Consider the following 23916-nt stretch of genomic DNA (forward strand, 5'->3'; position numbering starts at 1 on the left):
ATGTGTTGTCCACATGGAGGACTGAATAATTTCAAATTCTTTGCTGTTGAGCATATTCCTATATTTATTAGAGGAGGAGATAGACTAAATCGATTAAATCAAAAAGAGATGTCATGGATATTCTCCCTCAACACCTTGCAGCCCCATGGTCTAAATGTTGAATGGGAGCTGCAGCATTTTCTTCATGATTAATATTGTTTTCTCATTTCTTTCTTTCCAGTTCCCTTCTTCCCCATTCCACCCTCTTTCCTTCCCTCCCCCCACCTTTCTCCTCCCCCTCCCCCCTCCTTTCCTTCCCCCAGCTTTCCCATCCCCCTCCCCCTTTTCCTCCACCCCCCCTCCCCCCTCCGTCTCCCTCGCCCCACTCCCCTCCTCTCCCCCGCCCCCCTCTTTCCTCCCCCCCCCTCCCCTTTCCCCTCCGGTCTATATTGACATTACATACTTTTCATATATTTTTCTTCATTTTATTTCTTTATTATGGTTAAACAATGTTATATTAGTAAGTGATTAATGCTATCACATATATATGATAAGGTTTCATTTCCTGGTACATCCAATTTTGTATATGGGTATAGTCACTGTTTATATTTAATTATATATTCATTATTATTTTTGAGCATAGTGTATATATCAGCATATGCTGTATAGTTGTTTTTAATCATGGACCACTCATATGTATTGAAATCTACTGTTATATTTACTTTGTACCCATGCCTTCATGAAAGGAATTTCTGACATTCATTACCTGTCTGGTTCATGTTTTAATCTTGTTAATTATGTGATTGTGTAATCACACACACTTGTTGTCCATCATTGATTGGCAAATTGCTCAGGTGTTGTGTGTTACCAAATACTATTTTATGTGTGTTTTTCTACTGACGGATCACTCTTCGATAAAGGCCAGTAGGCTGAAACGCGTTAGAGGACCCGTCAGTATACTGTGCCAATAAAGATGTTCTAGCTTACATCAGTCCCCCGGCATTTCTTTCTCCGGCTGTGCTTTGCCTTGCCTCCCACCGGAGGAGTTTCTACATTCCTGTCTACCACAGAGCACGCCGGGCTGTTGATTCAGAGCTCGCTTCACCGGAGCTCGTAACCCCCGCCGGTCACGTGACCACCCGCTGTGAAGGATCGCACACAGCAGGGTAGGCGGCAGAAGAGTGGATCAAAGGGCCGCCTTCAAACGGAGATCCCAGCTGATATCAGCCGAGCTGTGACCAGAGGAGTACTGGAGGAAGGAGCGGCGAGAGGATCGTGGAGCACACGGCACTACACATGTCTATGTGAGTTTCTTTTTATCTTTAGTCTATCTGGAGCTCACTCTGAGCCAACTGCTGGAAAAGATTTATCACTAGTGTGTAGTTTGCCTGACCCCCATCCCCAGTCATACAGCGAGAAGGCTCAACAGTGTTCATTGCTTCTGAGCGCCTGAGGGGTTAACTGTTGTTCACCCATACATACTGAATAGACGCGAGCCGGCTTCAAAGATTTTGACTCAAGAATTCTTCCAAGTCCCACTTCTGAAGAATGTAGCGATCGCGTTTGGCATTGCATGCCAAAATCAGCTCCAGGACTTTCGTGAGTACCTCCCGGTTTGGAAAGGGCTTCTACAGAGGTCATTTTTGTGAATTTCATTTAAAGGATAGATTTATTCGTTAGCCACGTTCCCAGTAAATGTGTTAACGCAGTAAATTGTGTTACATTGTGTGTATGTCTTTTCCTGAAATAAATTACAATTTATTTTACCTCCTTGCTTTGCTCAATCAATGATCCCGGTAAAGCTGGTCTTCCGTGACACTCTGAGACGGGACAATTACCCCTAGGGCGAGGATTTCTTCTACCTCCCTCTCTATAATCACCTTCAACCTCTGCTGATACCTAATAGGCATTCATATGCAGACGATCGTATTTTTAAAGAACAGTCAGAGGTTTTAAAAAAAAATAGGTTTTTAAATAGGAAGTATGAAAAGGGAGCATTGGAAACTGAAATTAATAATACAAGTTTATTAAAGAGGGAAGATATACAGTATTAAAAAAAAAAGTCAAGAATCCAACAAGTGAATACGAGGTCCCCTTTATTACTAAGTTTAATCAGGATCATGGTAAGATACAGGCCATACTTAAAAAGCACTGGCATCTTTTTTTAAGTGACCCCATTTTAAAGGAACATCTTCCAGACCAGCCTAGAGTGATTTTTAAGCAAGCAAATAATGTTAAAATAAAGTGGCACCAAGCCTGTTTAAATCAGGAGGCAACAGAAAGATCAGAATTGGCTATCAAAACCCAAAGGATTTTTTAAATGTCCTACATGTAAGGCCTGTAAACAGGGTTCTAATGAAAAAAACAAACTTCACGTCAACAGTTACGGGTGAGGTTTTTGAAACCACTCATTTTATGAACTGCCGTTCTGAATTTGTTGTATATCTTCTGTGTTGTCCATGTGGTCTCCAGTATGTGGGATGTACCAGTAGACCACTGAGGGTCCGCATACTGGAGCACATGGGCAACATAAGGAGGAAATTAATGACACATAGTGTCTCTAAACATTTTACGTTGGAACATAATAGTGACTCCTCCGGGCTCTCTTATTGGGCCATAGAACAGGTCCCCGCTAATTAGCATGGCGGAGACAGAATGTCTAAGCTGGCCCAGAAAGAAACTTTCAGGATTTTTAGATTAAAAACTTTGGCACCTCGGGATCTTAACGTAGACATTGACATAGGTGCATTTATCTGAGTGATGTTCTACTATTCTCTTTTATTGGCACACTGTTCATTATGTCCAAAATACTAAAATCTATCTTTTTGTCCGCAGAAAATATCCACCACTGTTTATTAATATCTGATGTGTACATTTCTGAGCTGTTTTTACTATAGGATGTTTTCATATGCATACCACAAGAACTGACACATATTCACATCAGTTGTTATATCTATATATTAGTTTATCAACATATGTGTGGTTTATGGGTCTAGTATCCCCTTCCCTTTTCCCTCTTCCTGTGTATGACATCACCTATTGTGTGTCATGCATATTGTGTTTTTTTATATTACTGTCAACCATTCCATGATTGTTGTATTCTATTTTACGCCAAATGTATAAATTTACCACAAGAGGGAGCAATTGCATCAGACCTAGATCCATCTCACATGGTCTGTCTTTTTGCGAGATTTGAACAATATTTTATCTATAAATATACATAACAGTATTGTACCACACAATGAACCTTCGATTTTTAATGTTGTATTGTTTAATAATCTTTTTTTTTTTTTTTTTAAATCACCTCTGTTACTTACCATACCTATTACTGCCTGCCAGCTAACATAGGGATCCTTATCGATATACCCATTATAGGGTACATGGAGCAATTATTTGAATGATAGGTTTATTCCAAACTACACTTCTGTGAGCCCACCTATAATCTTTTGTGCACCTCAATGTACATATTTTTCTTATGTATGCCCCATTACAAACTATGATGGTCACCTATCAGGTAACATGACGTAGTATCACTTGACTGATTACCTAGTACACCTGTCAATTAGCGATTGGGTTATATATACTATGACAGAAGCAAGCACCCAGCAGGACCTGAGGAGGCAAGCTATCTTGCAAAACACGTAGTTCCCTGCCGGTGCTAGAAGTTTGGCCACAATCAGCCACCGTACTCTAGACGAGAACTCTACTATCTGTCCTGCTGTCGGACACGTATGCAGGGATCCACCGTGAAACAGAGGACTCGCCTTGGGATCCGGAGCTGATATGTGCTTTTAATAGTTTGAGTGCTTTTATATCTGTTTTATTATTAATAAACTGCATTAATATCTGACTTGCGGTTCTGCCCATTTTCCTTGTTTGGAAGCCCGGGAGAGACGCTATCAACCTACCACCCCAGGTCTTGGTCTATTTTGGGGGATCAATTGAGAGGAGGGCTCTTTGACCACAAAAATCCTGTTTATGTGAAAGGGATCACACACGGCCGTGTGAGTACAAATTATTAATTTATTTACTGCCACTTTCCCATTATTGTATACTATTGCTTTAATAGCACATGCATGAGGTTTTTTCTGACGTCATCTATGAAATCATTCTTGTATATTTCTATTTATTTACATCTCCTAATTCATCTTGGATCACTTGCGCTGACCACAAACACCTTATCTACATTCGTATGCAGAGGTCTCTGATCTCCAGTGTGGATCGGGGGATCAGTGAGATGGGTCCTGCCCAACTTATCCGTGAACAGGACCCTGTGCTATTCTAACATAGTTTGTGCTTGCACCGGCTGGGGTGCAATGAGCTGGGACCCTATCTCTACCTGCTCCACTGTGTACCCTTGCCTAGTTTCCTCTGGGAGGTCAGGCAGAGCTTGGCTCGCCGGGTCCCCCATCTGTGGGCTACAAATTGCTATCACCGATGACACACTCTGAATATATTCCTTCAACATATTGATGTGATATGTTCTATGTCTCCCGGTCTCTCCATCTAGCTGTACAACATAGTTGCACTCGTTCATCTGCCGGAGAACCGTGTACGGGCCAGCCCAGGCAGCCATGAGTTTGTTCTGCCGAGTGGGCTTCAGCACTTGCTGCCCAGGGATGAACTCTCTGATATGGACATGTTGTTCACACCAAGTTTTCTGCTTGGTCTGAGCCTCCCTGAGGTTAGCCTGTGATAACCCCATAAGCTTTTCCAACCAGTCCCTGAGATCCACTACATACTGAAGCACAGAAGCATCAGTAGTAGTGGTCTCCCCTTCCCATCCCTCACGGAATAGGTCAAGCGGTCCCCGGACCCTGCGGCCATATAAAAGCTCAAAGGGTGAGAAGCCAGTGCACTCTTGCGGTACCTCTCGGTATGCAAACAGCAAATGCTGAAGATGAGTCTCCCAGTCTTTCCCTGCAGCCTCTATAAATGCCCGAAGCATCTGCTTCAGGGTACCATTGAATCACTCACACAGTCCGTTTGTCTGGGGGTGGTAAGGGGTCATGCACTGGTGGGTCACCCCGCACGAATCCCAGAGACAATGAAGCAATTCAGACATGAATTGCGACCCTTGATCAGTTAGAATCTCACTAGGAAAACCTACTCTAGAAAAAATGAGAACTAATGCCTTAGCTACTGTGCTAGCTTCAAAAGAGGACAGTGCTACAGCCTTAGGGTACCTGTTAGCAAAATCCACCACCATGAGGATGTAACGCATTGCTGTCCAGCTTGGGATTTTCAGGGGTCCTACTATGTCCATAGCTTCCCTCTGGAAGGATTCCCCAACTACCGGCAGTGGGTTGAGTGGAGCCTTCACACTGTCACCCACCTCGCCTAATCACTGGCAAGCATCAGTGGACTAGCAAAACGTTGCCACTGCCCTGGATGCCCCTGGCCAGTAGAAACGCTGCAATAGCCAGGCTCTAGTGTGAGTGACCCTCTGATGCCCAGCTAGTGGGACGGAGTGGGCTACCTGTAGTAACTGCTGCCTATACTCCCTGCGTACCACAAACGGTCTTCTACCTGTCCACACTCTGTCGGGAGCGTCAGGGGCTTGCTCTCCTCCCCAAATGGTCTTCACACCTGAGACATCCTCTGTGGCTTTCATGTCCGATGTCTGAGCAGACTCACCGGTACCAAGTTAGTAGCCGAGTGGCTCGCTCAGAACATTGGTTCTGAAAGTCCCAGCTCATAATACCGTGCACAACAGTACATCTTTTATTAAAACACAATGTTAATAAAATATACTTTTACATGTCCTAAGTCTCCGGATATGGGGAATAGAATAAAAAGCTGCACTTTATTTTCAATCAGCCTATATTCAACACACTATGCAATAGACTTCGACTGGACTTTAAAATCCTCTCACAACCTTATATATGGTTGGAGCACCCCAGAACCTCTATACTGGTTCTGAGTTAACTGGGCATTAACTGGGCATCCCCCTTAACCTAAGGACCCCTCATTTTACAGGGGCACTTTGTATCCCTATGCCCCATTTACCTTTCTGGTACCCTTACAGGGAACCCTAGCAGTGAGTCGCGCACGTGTTCAAGGGGAGATATTGCCAGGAAAATGTGCTTAGAAAACTCAATTTTTGGAGTATCCAGCAACTCTGGACCCTGACTACCTAGACACATTTTGACAAAACTTTCTCTGAAACTCATACCCTGGCAATGCCTGCTTGCTGGCATCCCTGGAAAGGCAAAAACACAAAAAAACTTTGTCGCACAATTACAGTTTATGCATATACAACTGATATGCTCAAGATCTGACACCCTTGAACCCCAATACATGGATCAGAGGTAACCAGAAGGGCTTAACCTTTATTAGAGAGCCTGGTTACCCCCTCACCACCACAGTCTGCTCAGAATAGCGTCACTCCGGCTCGGCACCCAACGGCACTTCACCCTGGAAGCCAAAATCAGCGGCGGAAGGGAGTACACCCAAGACTGCAGAGTTCAGGCACGAGAAGCGGTGTTAAACAGTGAAGACAAATCTAATAGCGCTTAAATCTACTTAGTTACAAAGTGAAAAATATATATATATATGAGGGTACTAAAAATATAACATACCCAAATTAATAGTGCTTGAATACGTGCCTAATTTAAATCAACTGAAATAGTGATTTGGTGCATATAATTAAATAAAATACAGACTTAATCCAGTGCTGCTCAATCTTTGATGAGGATTGCTTTCTCAATCCACGAGTTTCTTAGGTGTCCAGAGAGATCAGGGAGCGCAAAGCCATGTAAATAAAATAACATATAGTATACAAACAGTGCAATATGTCTTGAGCCTTGGTTTTGTGATAAATTCTCAATATCCCAATGAAATTTATACTCACAGATTTCTCTGTGTTAAGATGTGCTTAAAGGTTTCTCTATACTGCAATCTTTATGGGGTTGTTGCATATGGGGAACCACTTATGGTAAAGGTCCTCACAGCATATAACGAATGGAGAAAAGAAGAACAAACTGTGGCAGGACGGCCTCGTGGAGGGGTCAGTAAGACGCTAGACACGATGGGAAACTTTAAACTGTAGTGGTTTATTAGCCACAACCAAATAAAGTACGGGTGCACCGTCCCTTTTAGAAACCAAATTATAGAAAATAAAACCTATTCGCGTTAAGGAAACTAACTCAACTTCTTGAGCCCTTACTAACAGGGCAGCCAGCTAATCCGGTTATGCCCAAAACATGTGCTCCACAAAGTATAACAATAAAGTATAACAATAAAGTATAACAATAAGTCTTATCTGTATTGTAGCTCCAATAGCAAACAGGAACTCCGGTTCCGGGGAGCAGGCTGTGTCCAGCTCGCAGCAATCTTTATCTTTATCCTGGGTTGGGGTCCCAGCTGGTCCCAGCAGCAAAGCTCTTCGCAGGACTGGGGGACCAGAGCAACAGCTAGGGCTTCCTAGCCGGGAGGTCTCTCCACCCTCCTGGGGAAAACAAGCTCACCATGTGTGAGCCACTTCCTGCTTTTAAAACCTGCAGTCTCTCAGGCATCCTGCTTAATTAGGCTGCAGGTGTAAGCAGTTCTCCAACTGTAGGTTAACTGGTTTAGTGCTGGAAAGTACACACATCCTCCATTCCAGCTTACTGAGTCAGTGACTCTGTCACAAAACTTAGTGCAAAATTGCAAGACACTTTTTATCTGCAGAAAAGTGTAAAATCGCACTCACATGGTTTATGAATTATATGCGCAGATAGATCAAAATGATCAACAGCAGCCGCGGAGATTGCAGAGCGGTCTCTGCTCAATGCTCACAGTACACTGAGATGTCCGCGTCTTTTGGCTCCCGCACTTCCGGGTTCGATCCCCGGATGTAGACCCTGGAGGCTGCTCGAAATAGACAGATGATGCTGTATGGAGCCTTCCCTTCGGTCACTGCTGGGCACTGGATACAAATTACAGGATAGTTCCTGGCCGGCTAAGCTACCACCACACTCCGGACACGCTCTCTCTGCTGCAGGTGCGTGTCTCGATACGTCCCAACCTCAGTGCAGGGGACGGGTCTGGTCTGCGGGCAGCACAAGCGTAACACTCGGTACCACTAACTGTCTTCTACAGATGCAGCAATGAGTATTAGAACTCTGCCTGGGTAGATTCTGGGGCAGTCTCACAGTAAATGCCTCAATGTTGCTGCAACAATGCCACAACATTTCTGTGAAATTCTTAATGGCACATAGGATTAACACAGCAGGGGGTCCCTGCAAACTAAATGGCACTGCAGGGACCCCCTGCTGTGTTAATCTGATGGACCATTAAGAATTTTACAGAAATGTTGAGGCAATGTTGAGGTATTTACTGTGAGACTGCCCCAGAATCTCCCAGGAATTTCTCCGGTATTTGTTCTAATACTGGTGGCTGCATCAGTACCTGTCAAAACCCTATTTAGACCTGTAGAACCCTGCCCTCTATATAAGAGCCCACAGTGCCATAAAATCTGACTCACTGTCCGAGGCAGACTCGGATGCCCGGAGTCTCATGCCCTCCAAGCTGGGATCAGTAACCGCATCCCTGAACTGTGTCCCTAATTCTGGCCACCACCCTTAGTCTCTAAGTAGGGGGAAAGGGGAACAGGTTAAGGGGACGGTAAGTCAGCACACTGTCGCAACTCAGTCTGGCTTACCGGCCTGGTCTCCTCTGAGACCCCTGGAACTGTTGGTCCAAACTTTAGGGGGACGGCGACATCCTCAGGTGAAACTCCTGAGCTCTTACTCCTGGTAATCACTGCAACAGGAGCCAGTTCTGCCGTAAACACGCATGTAACATGCCCAAAGTCATTACCAAGGAGAACCTCAGTATCTAACCTAGGAAATACCCCCACCTCCCTCATGCCACGTCTGGCATCCCAATAAAGGAATACCCGGGCAACTTGAATGGACCACGGTCCACCATCTGGCATGGTCACTTGCATCCCTGTGTCCGGGATCAAATCCTCTGACCGGCCCATATCAGGTAGGACCAGGGTAACAGTGGCAATGGTGTCAAGCAAGCTGGCTGATTGGCAATTTCCAATGGTCACTTGATGCAAAAGCTTTTGCCGGACATTGTTGGATTGCAACCCAACCTGTGCAATCTGGTGTCCCCCTGTCTCCGGTGCTGTTCCACAGGCTGTCGGTGCAGGATCCTCTGTCAGCTCCTCTTGCTGGACCGGCTGGATGGCTGTACCTGGCTCCTCTGTGTGTGCCAGTCATACACGGGCGACCAGCCTCGCAGCTGGAGAGCGTTGCCCCTGATGGGGGCCACCAGATCTCGGACGGTCCGGACAGTCTGGCTTGATGTACCCAGTTTTATTACACTGGTAGCACCTCCTCTTGTGCTTGAACTCTGCAGCTTTGGGTGCCCTTCCATCTGCTGCAGCCTTGCTTTTCCCCTGAGGTGTGCCTTTGGCTCCCTTGGCTGGAGTGGCCGTGTCCAGGGTAGCCCCTTTCTTGCGCATAACTGCCCGATTGGTGACAAACTCAGCAGCCATTTTTGCAGCTTCCACATAGGTCTTTGGTTTACGGTCAAAGACCCACTCCCTCATGTCTGAGGGGCACTGCTGCAATAGCTGTTCCCGAAACAGTAAGTCCAGTAACAAGTGGTACTTGTTAGCACTATAACCCTCCATCCACTGTGTCCCATGCAATGCCATGCGGGACACAAACTGCACGTAAGATTCCCGGTGGTGTTTCTCCTCTATCTTAAACATGCCTCTTTAAGCTTCTGGGGTGAGGTCATACTGTGTGAGCAAAATGGCTTTCACGTGTCCATAGTCATTGCCATCCTCGGTGGGAAAAGCCTGTAGAGTTTCATTGGCTGTGCCGGACTATAACGGGATTAAACGCAAAATCAAGTCCCGTTCTGGCATTCGGTACTGGTGACATTGGGTTTCAAAGTTCTTTAGAAACCCGTCAATCTTGTCCGTGCCTTCAACAAATTTGCCAAAGCTGTGGTGGTCCACTTGGGGGGCAGCTTGCTCCCTGAACAAGGTGGGAGGGCGGGCGGATGTCCCTTGTGTGGCTGCAAGCAGCCGGACCCTTTCATCCAGGGTAGCTCCCTCTCCCCATGAGTCAAGGAGTGCGGCGATTCCAGGTGTGGAGAGTCCGTTAACCACTTGGGCTACCACGGTCGCACTCCCTAGAACCGGTCCCCCAACAATATTCATGTTGATGCCCGCTCCCTCCCCATGTCCTTCCTCCACTACCAGGGCTGGAATAACCTCCTGCACCCCTGATTGACTTTTGACCACTGCAATGAGCTGAGGGTATGTCCCCCTTTGGTGAAGCAATGCATGCTTTGTGAGCTTCTAAGTCCTCCTCAAGCAAAGTCTTTGACCAACCATCCGTCGATCGGTAATCCATAGCTCTCACATCGGGCAACAATCTTGGCTCGGTCCCATGACCGGTAGGGACATGACCGCTTGTCCATGTTCGCCTGATGGCACTAAACTAAGTGACAATGAGAACCTGTGCTTACTCTGCTTTGTAAAGCGTGTGTACGTTACTACTTGGTATGAGAGCTCGCAATCTTCGAGTCTCCCTCTATTTTATAAGACCCCGCAGGATTTTATAACATAGGCTCAATGATACCACCAGTAAATATATATAGCCTGTCACGGGAGACCAGGAATTTACACCTTTAAACCGGGATCATTCACTGAGGAAAACCAAGAAGTGAAACAAATTGTCATTTATTCCATTGAAACAGACGTACACACCTTGAATTACAATAAACAATCGGCCAGGTAAACTATTGTCACGCTGTGCAGCCCATAAACCAGGCCAGTCCCCTGTACTGAGGTGGGATGTTGAATATACACACCGACAGCAGAGGGAGCGGGTCCGGGATGTGGTTGTAGCGTGGCCAGGCCTGGGTTAAGATTTAGAATAGTCGTTGTACATGCCGAGTTCAGGAGTATAGAGAGTTCCGTAGTTAAATCCGTTTCCGTGTCCAAGGGTCTGAGAGGTAAGAATCGTGATGGGTAAGCTGAAGTCAGGAGCCAGAGGGGTAAGTCAGACAAGCCGGTTCAAATCTGTAGGAGAAAAGACAAACAGGAGCACGACACAGTTTCCAGGCTACACAGGAAGCAAGGAGCTATGCAGAGCAAGGAAGTGAAGTCACAGCCGGATCTTTAAAGCGACAGTGACCAATCCGGACGAGGGGCATGGCGGAGGCGTGTCGAGGAGCTGCTCGTGAATGGCTGAGAGACCAGGAAATAGTAGAGCCCAGCTGAGGGTCTGTAACACCAGTGCCAGAATCCAAGATGGCGACGGCAGAGTTCAAGGTATGCACTGGGCGGCGGCATGGGTAGCGACGGGGGGCAGGGGCAGCAGCCACTGCAGTACTGGTAGTGGGTAAGGAGGGGTCACGCCGCAAGGCACGTGGCCCCCGATTCCTTACAACTATACACACAATGGGGGCAAGTATTAGCACAATGGCAATGATTGGGCAACATAAAAAAAAAACATCCACAAAATAAAACATTACAATTAGCAAAAACAAACAATATCCAAAAAATGCATTGATTGTCAATGTGGTTATCTATACCCTCAAAGGTGCACCGATAAACACATTGCCAATCAATGGACATCCTAAAAAAAAATACACACTTAAAAAAAATACAATAGAAGGGTTTCTTACCTCTGCTGGGATGAAGTTTCATCCTCCTCATCCAACTGTGCCACCAACTCTTGACCCACGACGCGATAATCCTCATCAGCATGATGCCCAGAAGGACACGATACTCAATTGCTTGAGGAGGATGCCCCGGTGAGTAGATTTTTCATTTCTTATTATCTCATCCTTTTCTTCAAACTACTGGCCTCTAACCCCTTAATCGGAGGATCATAGACTTCTGCGCATCATTCTGATGAGGATCATTGCGTGTGGGTCAAGAGTTGGTACTGGAGATGGATGAGGAGAATGAATCTTCATCCCGGCAAAGGTAAGAAACACATTGATTGTCTTTTATTGAATTGTGTAATTTTTTTAGGATGCTCATTGATTGGCAATGTGTTTGAGTGTATAGATAACCACATTGAAAAATCAATGCATTTTTTGGCAAAGGTTTATTTTTATTTAATTGTAATGTATTTTATGGATTTTTTTTTAAGTTGCCCATTAATTGCCATTGTGGTAATTCTTGCCGCCATTGTGGGAAGAGTTTACGACAGTGACAACCAATGGTTAGAGGGGGTGGGGAATGGGGGCAGTTGCCCCGGAGAGGGGGGTTAGGCCTCCCGGGTAGGTAGCGTGAGGGGGGGTTAACTCTTTAATTACCATAGTAGTTAATAACTGCTAAGTTGATTAAGGGGCCAGTAGTTCGTTTTTTTTTTTTTAATTTTACTGTTGGTGACACAGAGGAGGAAGACGAGGAGGAATGACTAGGACAGCCTTCAGGATCGGCTTGGTAATGTTTTATTTTTAATGGGCAAATGTGCTATTATCCATATCTAGATAATAGGGCTTTTGACCATTACTGTACTATATATGTTGGGGTGGGTTTTTTTTGGGGTTGAGGGGGTAGGTAGTAGGGTGCCCATTCATTGCCATTGTGGTTATCTGTGCTCTCATTGAGGGCATAGGTAACCACAGTGGCAATCAATGGGTGTATTGGTTAGTATGTCTTGTTGAACTGTATTTTAATGTTTATTTAATTTCATTGTGTATTTTTTGTTTTTTTGCATCACAAATGGGCAAAAGCTCTATTAGCTATTTGGCTACTGTGGCGGGAGGGGGTTAACCAGGCCAATAATAAAGGTATTATGCCCGGCTGGTTTACCCTAATCCCTGTTGGGATTGAAGGGGTTAAACTGTATTGTCCCCATCATCTCATGTTTTCCCCTACACTATCTTTATTGTCCCTATTTTGCAGCTAAATAAGCTAGCTGCTGGTGAATGAATGAACTATGTGCGAATTGTATTTGCGATACAAGGGGGAGCCTCTAGCGCTGAACCAAGCGCTAAGTGAAGAAGCGTGCCTATGAATGGGTGGCCACTTTGAAGTATAGGGATTACTTCCTAAGCCGTAGACCTCTAAACCGCACAGTCAATTGGATAAGTGGTTTGCGGTCTAGCTGAAGTGCTTACTGTCAAAATGTATCCACCGGTCTCGTTAGCCACTTAAGCTGAACGTATTGGCGTGGGAACTAGGTTAAACCGCAGACTACATCACAGCTCGTCCAATTAAGTGGATAACTTGCGCTAGGAGTGAGCTAGCAATCTAATTTTTGGATCCCAGGTAGCTGAAGAAATACGACCCCCATACATATTTCTTTTATATTGTTTATAAAGGTAGAAACCACATATAAAGAATAAAATGTGTTTCAGTGCTGGTTTTAAATGTAAAGACAGGAAACATTTTCTGTCAGCCCGGTAATAAATCCTTTAACATGTAAATATGTTAAGGATGAATAAGCTGAGGGATTTCTCATATCCGTACTTCCAAGGCACACTGCAGAGTTGGTGCCTCAGTGTCTATGGGAAGTCCGGAGTTGAAAAGCTTCAGAGATCCTAGGTGTTAGGATGGTCAGGATATTGTAAGTACAAGATACCGGTGTGAAGTATGGGCACTTCACACTTGGTAGCCAAACCCCAGACTTACTGTCGCCAGGTAAGAGGTTGAACCCGGTATGCTAAGGAGCTCAGGTGTGAGGTTAGGACAGGCTCCGTGCAAACCGGGAAGTCAGGGATAGGTGGGAGAAATGTTCCCACAGGCGGGATTGGTTGTGCATGTTAGGTATAGGACCCTAAACCCTATAAAAATGCCTACTGGCCAGTCCCTAGCAGACTTATCTAAGATTTTACCAAGAAACTTCCAAGGTTTAGCGTCAGCGGTTCTGGGGTGTGAAGGGTTAACCTACATCATTACAAAGATTTGCACCCTCTTCTGGAATTCGTTAGAGCTAAGGGTTCCCGAAAAACCCTGTAAAGACTGGACAAACTTTCTCCTTTTGGCGGAGATATAGGGGTGGCAACTTGTGCCCCTAGCCAGGAATCCATTTGCACACCCACTTGCATGCGTTACCCGGATCAATTTGCACACCCACTTGCATGCGTGCAGGGGTGCCCAGAGACTTGGTTTCGTTCCAAGGACATTTGATTTTGTTCCCTGTACCCAGTAAGTGTTTTATTAAGTGTAATTGTGCAAGATTTGTGTTTTTGTCTGAAAAGAAATAAATGACAATTTATTTTACTCATCTTGTGTGCTCAGTCCGGAATCCTGGTATTATTGTGTGCATAAGTCTTGGTCTCCTGTGACAGCTACCAGTGCTATTGCCCATTTGTGTGTGGTGATGGGGGGGGGGGGGGTGATAGGGATAGAAGCCCTGGGGTGGGTGGTTAGGCCTACCAGGGGGAGTTAACCCCTTCATTGCCTTAGTGGTTACAACCGCAAAGGTAATTAAGGGATGAACCCATCCTGCAACCCTCCCTGAAGGCCTCACCACCTGCCCCAGGCAACTACAGTACACCCTTCACCCACCCCATTAAAAACACCAGTAACCCCTTAATTACCCCAGCAGTAGGAAACCCCTCCCACAAACTTCCCGGTAGGCCTAACCACCCACCCTGTGGTAACTTATTTATTTATTTATAAAATATTTTACCAGGAAGTAATACATTGAGAGTTACCTCTCGTTTTCAAGTATGTCCTGGGCACAGAGTAAAACAAATAATACATGGTTACAAATACAGTTACATAAATGAACAAGGTATACATTTATATACAAGACATTGCATGCACAGTTAAAGAAAACTGCTGTCTTCTTCCACCCCTTCTACCCCAAACAAACCAGGAAGTTTGGTTTAACCCTTTCATTACATTTGCTGCTATCCACCAAGGCAATGAAGCTGCATTTATTTTAATAACATAGTACTGAGGCAGGTGGTCTCTGGAGTGGAACCGCATTCATTTCTGCCACAGGGACCCCCTGCTTCCTGAGTTACAGGCTCCGGTATGGGGTGCTGGTATTTCCTGCGTGTTTAATTCCCTCGTGTCACAGCCAGGACTCTTAAACATGGCGGTGTTACCGGCACAGGATAGTGATATGCTGCACACCATAAACATATAAACATAACAGTATTACCGGTGCTGCTGGTTCAAAAGGGATACCTGTCATCAATACCCAAGCTTGAACTGTGAAAAGGAAGGATCCAGCGCTCCACGGATTTTGCAAAAAGTTAAAATTTATTGCGCCATACACAACAACCGTTACGACCTTAAGTGAAAAAGACCTACTAAGGTCGTAACAGTCGTTGTGTTGGCGCAATAAATTTGAACTTCTTGCAAAATCCGTGGAGCGCTGGATCCTTCCTTTTCACTGTGTTACCGGCACCCCAAACACTCGGGAACCAGGGGTGCCCATTGCTGAAATGAATGAGGTTGTGCTCCAAAGTTGCAATTTCGCCTGTTAAGAGGTGCACAGAGAGAGTGACTGATTCTGTCTACTCTCACTGCGCGTCTCTTTCAGATTGATGCAGCCCGGTAGGATTCACACAGCGGGAGTCCCATTCAGAAACAGGGACCCCTGCTACGTTAATCCTGAAGGGCCATTAGTCTGGTCATGGGGATTCTGCAAGCAGGTGAGTTGTCAAGACCAGGCCATTGGTGGATTCCCTGTTGACTTTGCAACAAACCACCTGGCTGCATCTATATGCTCTGCTAATGGATACTAAACAAATCACGGTGAGAAAAATATACAGTATATAATTGTAGCCACATTTGTGGTAGCATACATATATTAGAACGTTTTCTAACTTGGCAAGGTGGATAATATCCATAATGAGATTCATTCTGTCACTTCCCACTCCTCTCTGCTTCTACCTATACCTCCCTTCTTCCACTCTTGACTCATTTTCTCCTATTACAGAGCTTGAAGTTTCAAAGATGATTTTGTCTTCCCTCCCTACCACATACCCTCTCAATCCCATCCCCTCACACCTTATCAGAACTCTTGCTCCGGTCTTAGTCCCCACTCCCAACAATATCTTTAATTCCTCCCTATCCTCCTTTAACCATACAGTACAGTCACATGTATTCTCAAAAACACCCTAGACCCTACATGCTTTACTAATTACTGTCCTGTATCCCTCCTGCCTTTTACATCCAAACTACTAGAATGTCCTGTATAATTAACTTTCTTAATTGCAATCTGGCTTTCGCACAGCTCTCTCAACAGAGACCGTCCTCACTAAAGTAGCCAATGATCACCTTGAATCAAACTCACAAGGTAATTTTCCCCTATGTAACCTACTCGATCTCTCCGCTGCCTTCCATAATGTTGATCACTCTCTTCTCCTTAATATTAAACATGTCTTAGTCACCTGTTGATCCATCTCTTGGTTTACCTCAGGGCTCTATTACGGGACTTCTCCTTTTCGCTCTTTACACACTGTCACTTGGTGGCTTCATCAACTCTGTTGGCTTTCAGTATAAACTCTATGCAGATAATATGCAGATATATCTATCCCAACCTAGCCTTACGCCTGAAATCATGTCCCAAGTGTTTGGTTGCTTCCTGGCTATATCTTCGTGGATGGTGCTCCACCGCATTAAACATCCTATGTCTAAAACTGAACTCCTCATATTTCCTGCATTATCCTGGACTAATAACTCAATTTTCCATCTCAGTAAACGATAGTACCATCTATTCTGTAGAATTGTCTAGGTTTGACATTTGACTCCTTCTTTCCTTCTCCATTCATGCCATGGCTAAAGTTTGTTGCCTCCCCCCTTCATAACACTGCCAAGATTCACCCTTTCCTCTGTCAATCAACTGCTAAAAACCTAATGCATGCCCTTATCTTCTCCCATTTGGATTATTGTAAAATTCTGCTAACAAGATTCGTAACTTTCTCCTTTGTAATCTATTCTAAATTCTGCTGCAACAATAATTTTCCTTTCACCCAGAATAGTGCCTGCTCATCTCCTCCTTAAATATCTCTCTTGGCTTCCCGTCAAGTTTTGGATTCCCTACAAAGTTCTTCTACTCATCTTCAAGGCTTTCCACTCATCTGCTCCTCCCTACATATCAGCTTTGATCTTTCATTATGCCCCTGCTCGTCTCCTGCGCTCTGCCCATACATGTCTCATTTTCTCCCCTTTCACCACTACTGCTGTCTCGCTTTAAATCTTTTTACCTCACTGCCCCCCTTACCTGTGTAACTCCCTCACACGTAGTATACACCAACCACCTACTTTCACCACCTTTAAGTCAAATCTTAAAACCTGCCTTTTAAATTGAGCATTGCAAAAGCCTAGACTCATGGCTACTGTCCCACAGATGCTCCTATCAACCATTGTGGCCAAGCACTGTCATCTACTGCACTTACGTCCTTCACCTGCTGTCTCTGTAAATCTGCCAACATACCACTTAGATTGTAGGGGCGCCAGAGCTGGGATTTCCATTCCAATGGTCTGACTTTGTTTTTTGCACATATTGTATTATAATGTCCTGTATTGTCTCTTTTGTAAAACGCTGAGTACACTGTGGGCGTTATATAAATGAAGATATACACACACACTATACATACATACTTGGATCAAATGGATGTGGCTGAAGACAGTTCACAACGTGATTGTCTGCTTCTAACAGCATTAGGTGATCAGCAGTATGTCGATCCCAGATGAAGATGTGACCACAATCTGAACCGCTCATGACAAAGTTTTTACCCCAAAAACCAGCCTCTTTGATCTGTAATCAAAAGAAGTCATTTGTTTTTGTAAACCCAACTTGTTTTTGAAACATTCAAACTAATATAGTTCATATTTTCACACCACAGATCTTAAAAAATAAAATAAATTTTAAAATACAGAGGCAAAACATACAAAAAAGTATTCAACATATGGTGCATAAAAAAAAGAAAAAAAAAGAATCATCCATTGTACCAAAATTATGACAGATTGCAAAAGTGAAAAAAAATGTGTGCACATTTCATGAAATGACTACCTGCAGTGTCAAAAATAGACTTCCTAAATTCCCTCAGAGCAATTTTATTATTCAAATTATATTTTCCAGAAACCTATAAAAGTTGAAACCATACATGAAATTTGTGTGAGAACGCAAATGTGTTGGAAGACATCCTATGGCCCATTCAGGAGGAAGGTCTCCCCGAGCTGAATTGCCCCATTTCTAGAAATACTCACTTTCCAGTAGTGTTATTTCCTCTCCCCCCTCCCCCACCCCCCAATGACATTTTGGCTTGTGGGATAAAAGTCAATTTAGCGGCCATTGTATTTTCTCAAATGAGAGCAAAAACACCAGCAACTAGAAAGGTAAGTATTTCCGGAACAAGAAGGACCCAATAACTAAAAATAGCAATTTTCTATAAAAAAAAATAATGAATAAACAGGAAAAATAAAAAAGTAGGACAGACTGCAGCTTTTAAATTTAGAGACAAATATGGGTGAAACAGGATTTACTGTAGGATGGTGGCAGTATGTCCATTCTTAAGTGTTGTCATTTTAACTGCTTGAGTGCTGGAAGGTCCACCTCTTCCGTTCCTCAGCAGGCCAGAACACGCTTGCCCCTTGAAAATGAACAAATAGTATATGACGTAGCTACTACATCATGGGGCCCATGAAGTGGCAGACCCCATGACGTGGAAGTTAACTCAAGGGGTTAAGTGTAACTTCAATAGTTACACAGAGTGTACAACAGGAATTGGATAAAAGAAAGAAAACAGAAAACTCTGTTTTTGCTGTGAACAATGACTTTTCTGACACAACTAACATCCAAGAAACGTTACAGCTCTAGTCTGTCTATTACTAACTGATAGTAACACTACTGTACATGTACAGTACTGCTGTTTTGTTTTTTTTTTTTAATCTCTTGCTCCCCATTTACAGTATACTTGAAATGTTGCTATTTATTGGATGACTTTTCAGCCCACATAGCCCTTCATCTAGTCAGTAATGCCGCTATTTTATTTGTCCCCTTTCATGGCTCTTAAACACTGGAAATTAAATGGCTAATGGTATTAAAGACTAGACAAAGGGCCATGCGGCCAAAAAACATCTTTAATTGAACTGTGTGGCACATCTAAGAACAACAATCTAAGCTTTTGACTCAGAGTAGACCAATAAAAAACAAATAATCACAACAAACAAGTCACCTAGGGGATATTTATTGATTACTCCTATAAGTAGAGTGGAATTATATTATGTACCCCTATTTAAAAAATCACCTCTATATGAAGCATTTCCATAGCATTATAATGTGACCTTGTAAACAACTGTGTACCCATTTAACCTCATAAACCTTAGGAAATTAGCACCTCCATGTACACCTTATGTATGTCTCCCAACACAAAAGTTATATTGTAAGATTATCAGGGCAGGGACTCCTATACCTGAAAGCTTACTTTTATATATTATGAACGTTTCTCTACATGTATTATGCCTTGTATATCATCTGTGAAGCACTGTATACATGAATGGCACTGTATAAATAAAAATATAGTAAAATATAGTGCAAAACAATGTAATACAGTATTAGAAGATGGGCATCCAGGCAGATAACATATACAGATCAACACCATTGAACAGAGGATGTAATAATAGTACGTAATAATAGTAATACTTTTAACGTATATAGCGCTTTTATCCCAATGGGACTCAAAAGCGCTTCACAATTACAGTATACTGTAGTGCGCAATACGCAGCACATAGGAATTGCCAGATGAGCTTACAATCTATGTTTTTGGTGCTTATCTAATAACCTTAAAAAAAGGGTGTGCAAACTTCTGTTGCTGCACTCCCCTGCATCCACTCCCCCGGTGCTCACGCCCCTCTTACCTTCTTGTCGGCGTCAGTGGGGTCATGAGACGTGTTGCCATGGCGACAGCGTCAAATCACGCCTTGGGACATGTGACGCCACGTCACATGACCTCGATTTGATGCCACGTTGTCATGTCAACGCATCATATGAAGCAGGCTGAACCTCGGTAAGTTCAGTTGCAGAGGCCTCACGCAATCCCCCGGCATTTAATTGAAATGCCTTGGGGAAGAGTGCGGGGCATCTGCAACCGCTGCACCCCCCTGGAGGGCGCACCCCCCAGTTTACGCACCCCTGCCTTAAAACATTGAAGAAAAAAAACATAAAATCTTGGCACATTTCAGTCATACAGATGGATTACAAAATGGAGAGGGGAGGGAAAATATCCTTTTATTGGGTGCACTCCTATCTCAAACAGATATCTGACATACAGACATACAGAGTGTATGTTTATTAATCAATCACATTTTGGGTATATGTTTACCCTTGTATCTCTTGCACAGAAACAAGCTGGAGTACAAGGTGGCTTAATATGTAAGAACAGATCTTTTGAACATACAGATACCCTATATGTACATTTAAAAAAAAAAAAAACTAATACAGAATATAGTGAAAATTGTACAGTCTCAGACTTTAAAATAACTTTAAAATGCAAATGAGAGTATCAAGAGTCTGTGTGACTAGCAAACATGTAATATATCAATTATAGTGATGGCTACAATACTGTCTCACTATAGAACTGCTGCCTTAAACATAAACTTAGCTTATTGTGCCTAATTGTAACACAAAAAGTTGATTGCTGTTGTGTTGCCGATTTGTATCTGGCTATTGCAACTAAGCTGGAGAAATACCAGTCCAAACAATTCAGATAGATAATAAACCTTTACTAAGGCTAATTAAACATATCCAATGCTAATTAGGACCTTAATTGTTCAGATAGAAAAATTGCCACTTAGTTTCCTACTTTAGGAGTGAGCCAGAAACTATGTATTGTATTCCTGTGAGCAGTTATAACATTTTATATTATTTATTATCCGTGTTCGACAAACCTATACATTTGCTCGCCCCGGGCGAGTGGATTTAACCCCCGGGCGAGTAAATATTGGCCCAAGCAGCACACATTTGGTACTAGGTGGCGAGTAGATTTTTTTGTGTGGCGAGTAGATTTTTTGGTGATTTGTCAACCACTGTTTATTATCAAATCAAGGAAAATCAGAAGACAAAAAAAATGTTTGTTCTGACTGATCTGTTAATCTGTATTGCCCTGGAGAGATCTACGATTGCCAGTGTCAAAGGGGGTTGATATTAATTTAAAGAGCGTAGCAATAATATACGGATAATAAATTTAACCGGAGTATGAATCAGTCTGCCTATATATTGAATAATACTGGGCAGGTGTTTCTGACTTACCAGAGTCTAAAAACTCTCTGTAAATACTGAGTGTTTGTGAGAGGTGAACATCATTGTTTATCTAAGGGAAACTGAAAAAGCCTGTGTGGTTGACAGACCTCTACTGTCGTCTCTGCTCTCAGTTAGGCCTCGTCCAGGGTGGCGCTGAGCAGGCGGGCGTGCTCACGCTGGACACGATGAGACACATTGCGACAATGTGTGTGGTCAGCGTGAGCGGGCGCACCTGCTTGGCGCTTAGCTGCTTGCTGAACAAGCAAATTTGAATTTGCTGCTCGCAAACGTGTCATGTGAGCGGTTCACCCAATGAGGGTGAACCAGCTCCGTGACATCGTGGCCCCACCCCCACACGCGCTCACACCAAGCCGGCAACGAATCGTCCCGGCCGAGCAGGGCGCAGCGCACGAGAGCCAGCGCGCCCGTTCCCTACCTGGCCGAGGCCTCAAAGTCAGACACTGCAGCATGAAGAGATCGTGTTGGGAAAATTGTATTGTATTGTATTGTATGTCTTTATTTATATAGCGCCATTAGTGTACATAGCGCTTCACAGTAGTAATACATGTGGTAATCAAATAAATAACAGATAATATAAATAACAGATCATGGGAATAAGTGCTTTAGACATAAAAGTAACATTTCGGAAGAGGAGTCCCTGCCCCGAGGAGCTTACAGTCTAATTGGTAGGTAGGGAGAACGTACAGAGACAGTAGGAGGGAGTTCTGGTAAGTGCGTCTGCAGGGGGCCAAGCATTATGTATCGTGTTTAGAATATCCACAGTGCTATTCATATGCTTCTTTAAGCAAGTGTGTCTTAAGGTGGGTCTTAAAGGTGGATAGAGAGGGTGCTAGTCAGGTACTGAGGGGAAGGGCATTCCAGAGGTGTGGGGCAGTCAGTGAAAAAGGTTTAAGGCGGGAGAGGGCTTTAGATACAAAGGGGGTAGAAAGAAGACATCCTTGAGAAGAACGCAAGAGTCTGGATGGTGCATACCGAGAAATTAGGGATGAGATGTAAGGAGGGGCAGAAGAATGTAAAGCTTTAAAAGTGAGGAGAAGAATGGAGTGTGAGATGCGGGATTTGATCGGAAGCCAGGAGAGGGATTTCATGAGGGGAGATGCTGAGACAGATCTAGGAAAGAGTAGAGTGATTCTGGCAGCAGCATTTAGGATAGATTGTAGGGGAGACAGGTGAGAGGCAGGAAGGCCGGACAGCAGGAGGTTACAGTAATCAAGACGGGAGAGAATGAAGGCCTGAGTCAGAGTTTTAGCAGTCGAACAACAGAGGAAAGGGCGTATCTTAGTTATATTGCGGAGGAAAAAGCGACAAGTTTTAGAAATGTTTTGAATGTGAGGGGCGAATGTGAGAGAGGAGTCGAATGTGACCCCTAGGCAGCGTGCTTGGGCTACTGGGTGAATGATTGTAGTTCCAACAGTAATGTGGAAGGAGGTAGTAGGGCCAGGTTTGGGAGGAAGTATGAGGAGCTCTGTTTTAGCCATGTTGAGTTTAAGGCGTCGGAGGGCCATCCAGGATGATATAGCAGAGAGACATTCAGAAACTTTGGTTTGTACAGCAGGTGTAAGGTCAGGTGTTGAAAAGTCCCAGAGGACTCTTTGTTGCATTGCCTATATTTGCCTTGCTGCTTGTAAGTAGGGCTCTGATTTTTCCCATCTGGATGACCAGCGGTGTTCTCATTTGTCCATACCATTTTATGGCATAGTTCTTTTTATTTAATAAATAGTTTTTATAGTCACTAGGAGTCTCTATGTTATATGTGCAGTGTGTGTATTAGTGTAGACCTGTTTTAACCCTACAGTGTTGCACTATGATCTGTGTCTGTTTGTATTTTTTCCCCTACATGGCCTGTCAAGCAAGTGTGCTGATCCCCTGAGGAGTACAGGATTATCCAATGAACTTTTGGCACCAGATTTTTCTTTGTTTTCACTTTTTCTGTTAGTACTGACAGTATTACTAGGCAGCCTTTATATATATATATATATATATATATATATATATATATATATATATATATATATATATATATATATATATATATATATATATATATATATATATATATATTGTACTTGTCACACTGGTGTTTTAGTCTTTAGCGCTTGTTCACATTTTTTCTTTTTCATACAGTATAAGGGGTGCCGTTATAAAGCCTACCGTTGCCATGGTGATGGAAAGCGCCTGGGGCCACCACTCAGTACCTGATGTGCAAAAAATATGAGTGTAATGTATCAATTTATTAAAATATGGTTAAAAATGGACTAGCCATTATTTCATCATTGTGAATCTTCTTTTAACATCCATTCATCTAGATATATGTTTTTGGGTAATAATAATAATGAAATTATTTGATTTCCTTTTATAGGGATAAAGACATAAACACAGTCTGATGAGATACTGTATATTTTGGACCTGTTGCTAATATTGTATCTATTATTTATTGCCTGGGGTAATACAGGAATGTAACCCGGGATGTGTACAATAAAGCTTTTAATAATAATGGCAGAGATCTGATCAGCCATATATAATTTTTAGGTGGCCCTATATATATATATATATATGTATATATATATAGTTCTGACCATGATCAAGTTTATAATGTTGTGAACATTACTATCTCCTGGGTTGATACAGGAACGGGATACAGTAGAGACCTCTGATAATTGCAGATGTCTAAATAGCCATTATGATGTAATGGTATTAGAGACCAAATAGGCTGGGGGTGTCTGATGGTTTAGATAATGAA

General features: G+C 43.5%; 1 protein-coding gene across 10 annotated transcripts in view; it reads right to left on the bottom strand.

The window, feature by feature from the left end:
- Positions 1 to 23916, bottom strand: part of DCAF6 (DDB1 and CUL4 associated factor 6) — a 397587-nt gene that overhangs the window by 46634 nt on the left and 327037 nt on the right. For 9 of the 10 annotated variants that reach the window (XM_075589478.1, XM_075589475.1, XM_075589477.1 and 6 more), the window contains one exon: positions 17516 to 17672. The exons of the other annotated variant lie outside the window; for it this stretch is intronic. In XM_075589478.1, the coding sequence (XP_075445593.1) occupies positions 17516 to 17672 (157 nt within the window). The remainder of the gene's footprint in view (positions 1 to 17515; positions 17673 to 23916) is intronic. 10 annotated transcript variants of the gene reach the window in all.

The sequence above is a fragment of the Ascaphus truei genome, chromosome 3 (genome assembly GCF_040206685.1).
Source record: "Ascaphus truei isolate aAscTru1 chromosome 3, aAscTru1.hap1, whole genome shotgun sequence".
NCBI classification, from domain to species: Eukaryota; Metazoa; Chordata; class Amphibia; order Anura; family Ascaphidae; genus Ascaphus; species Ascaphus truei.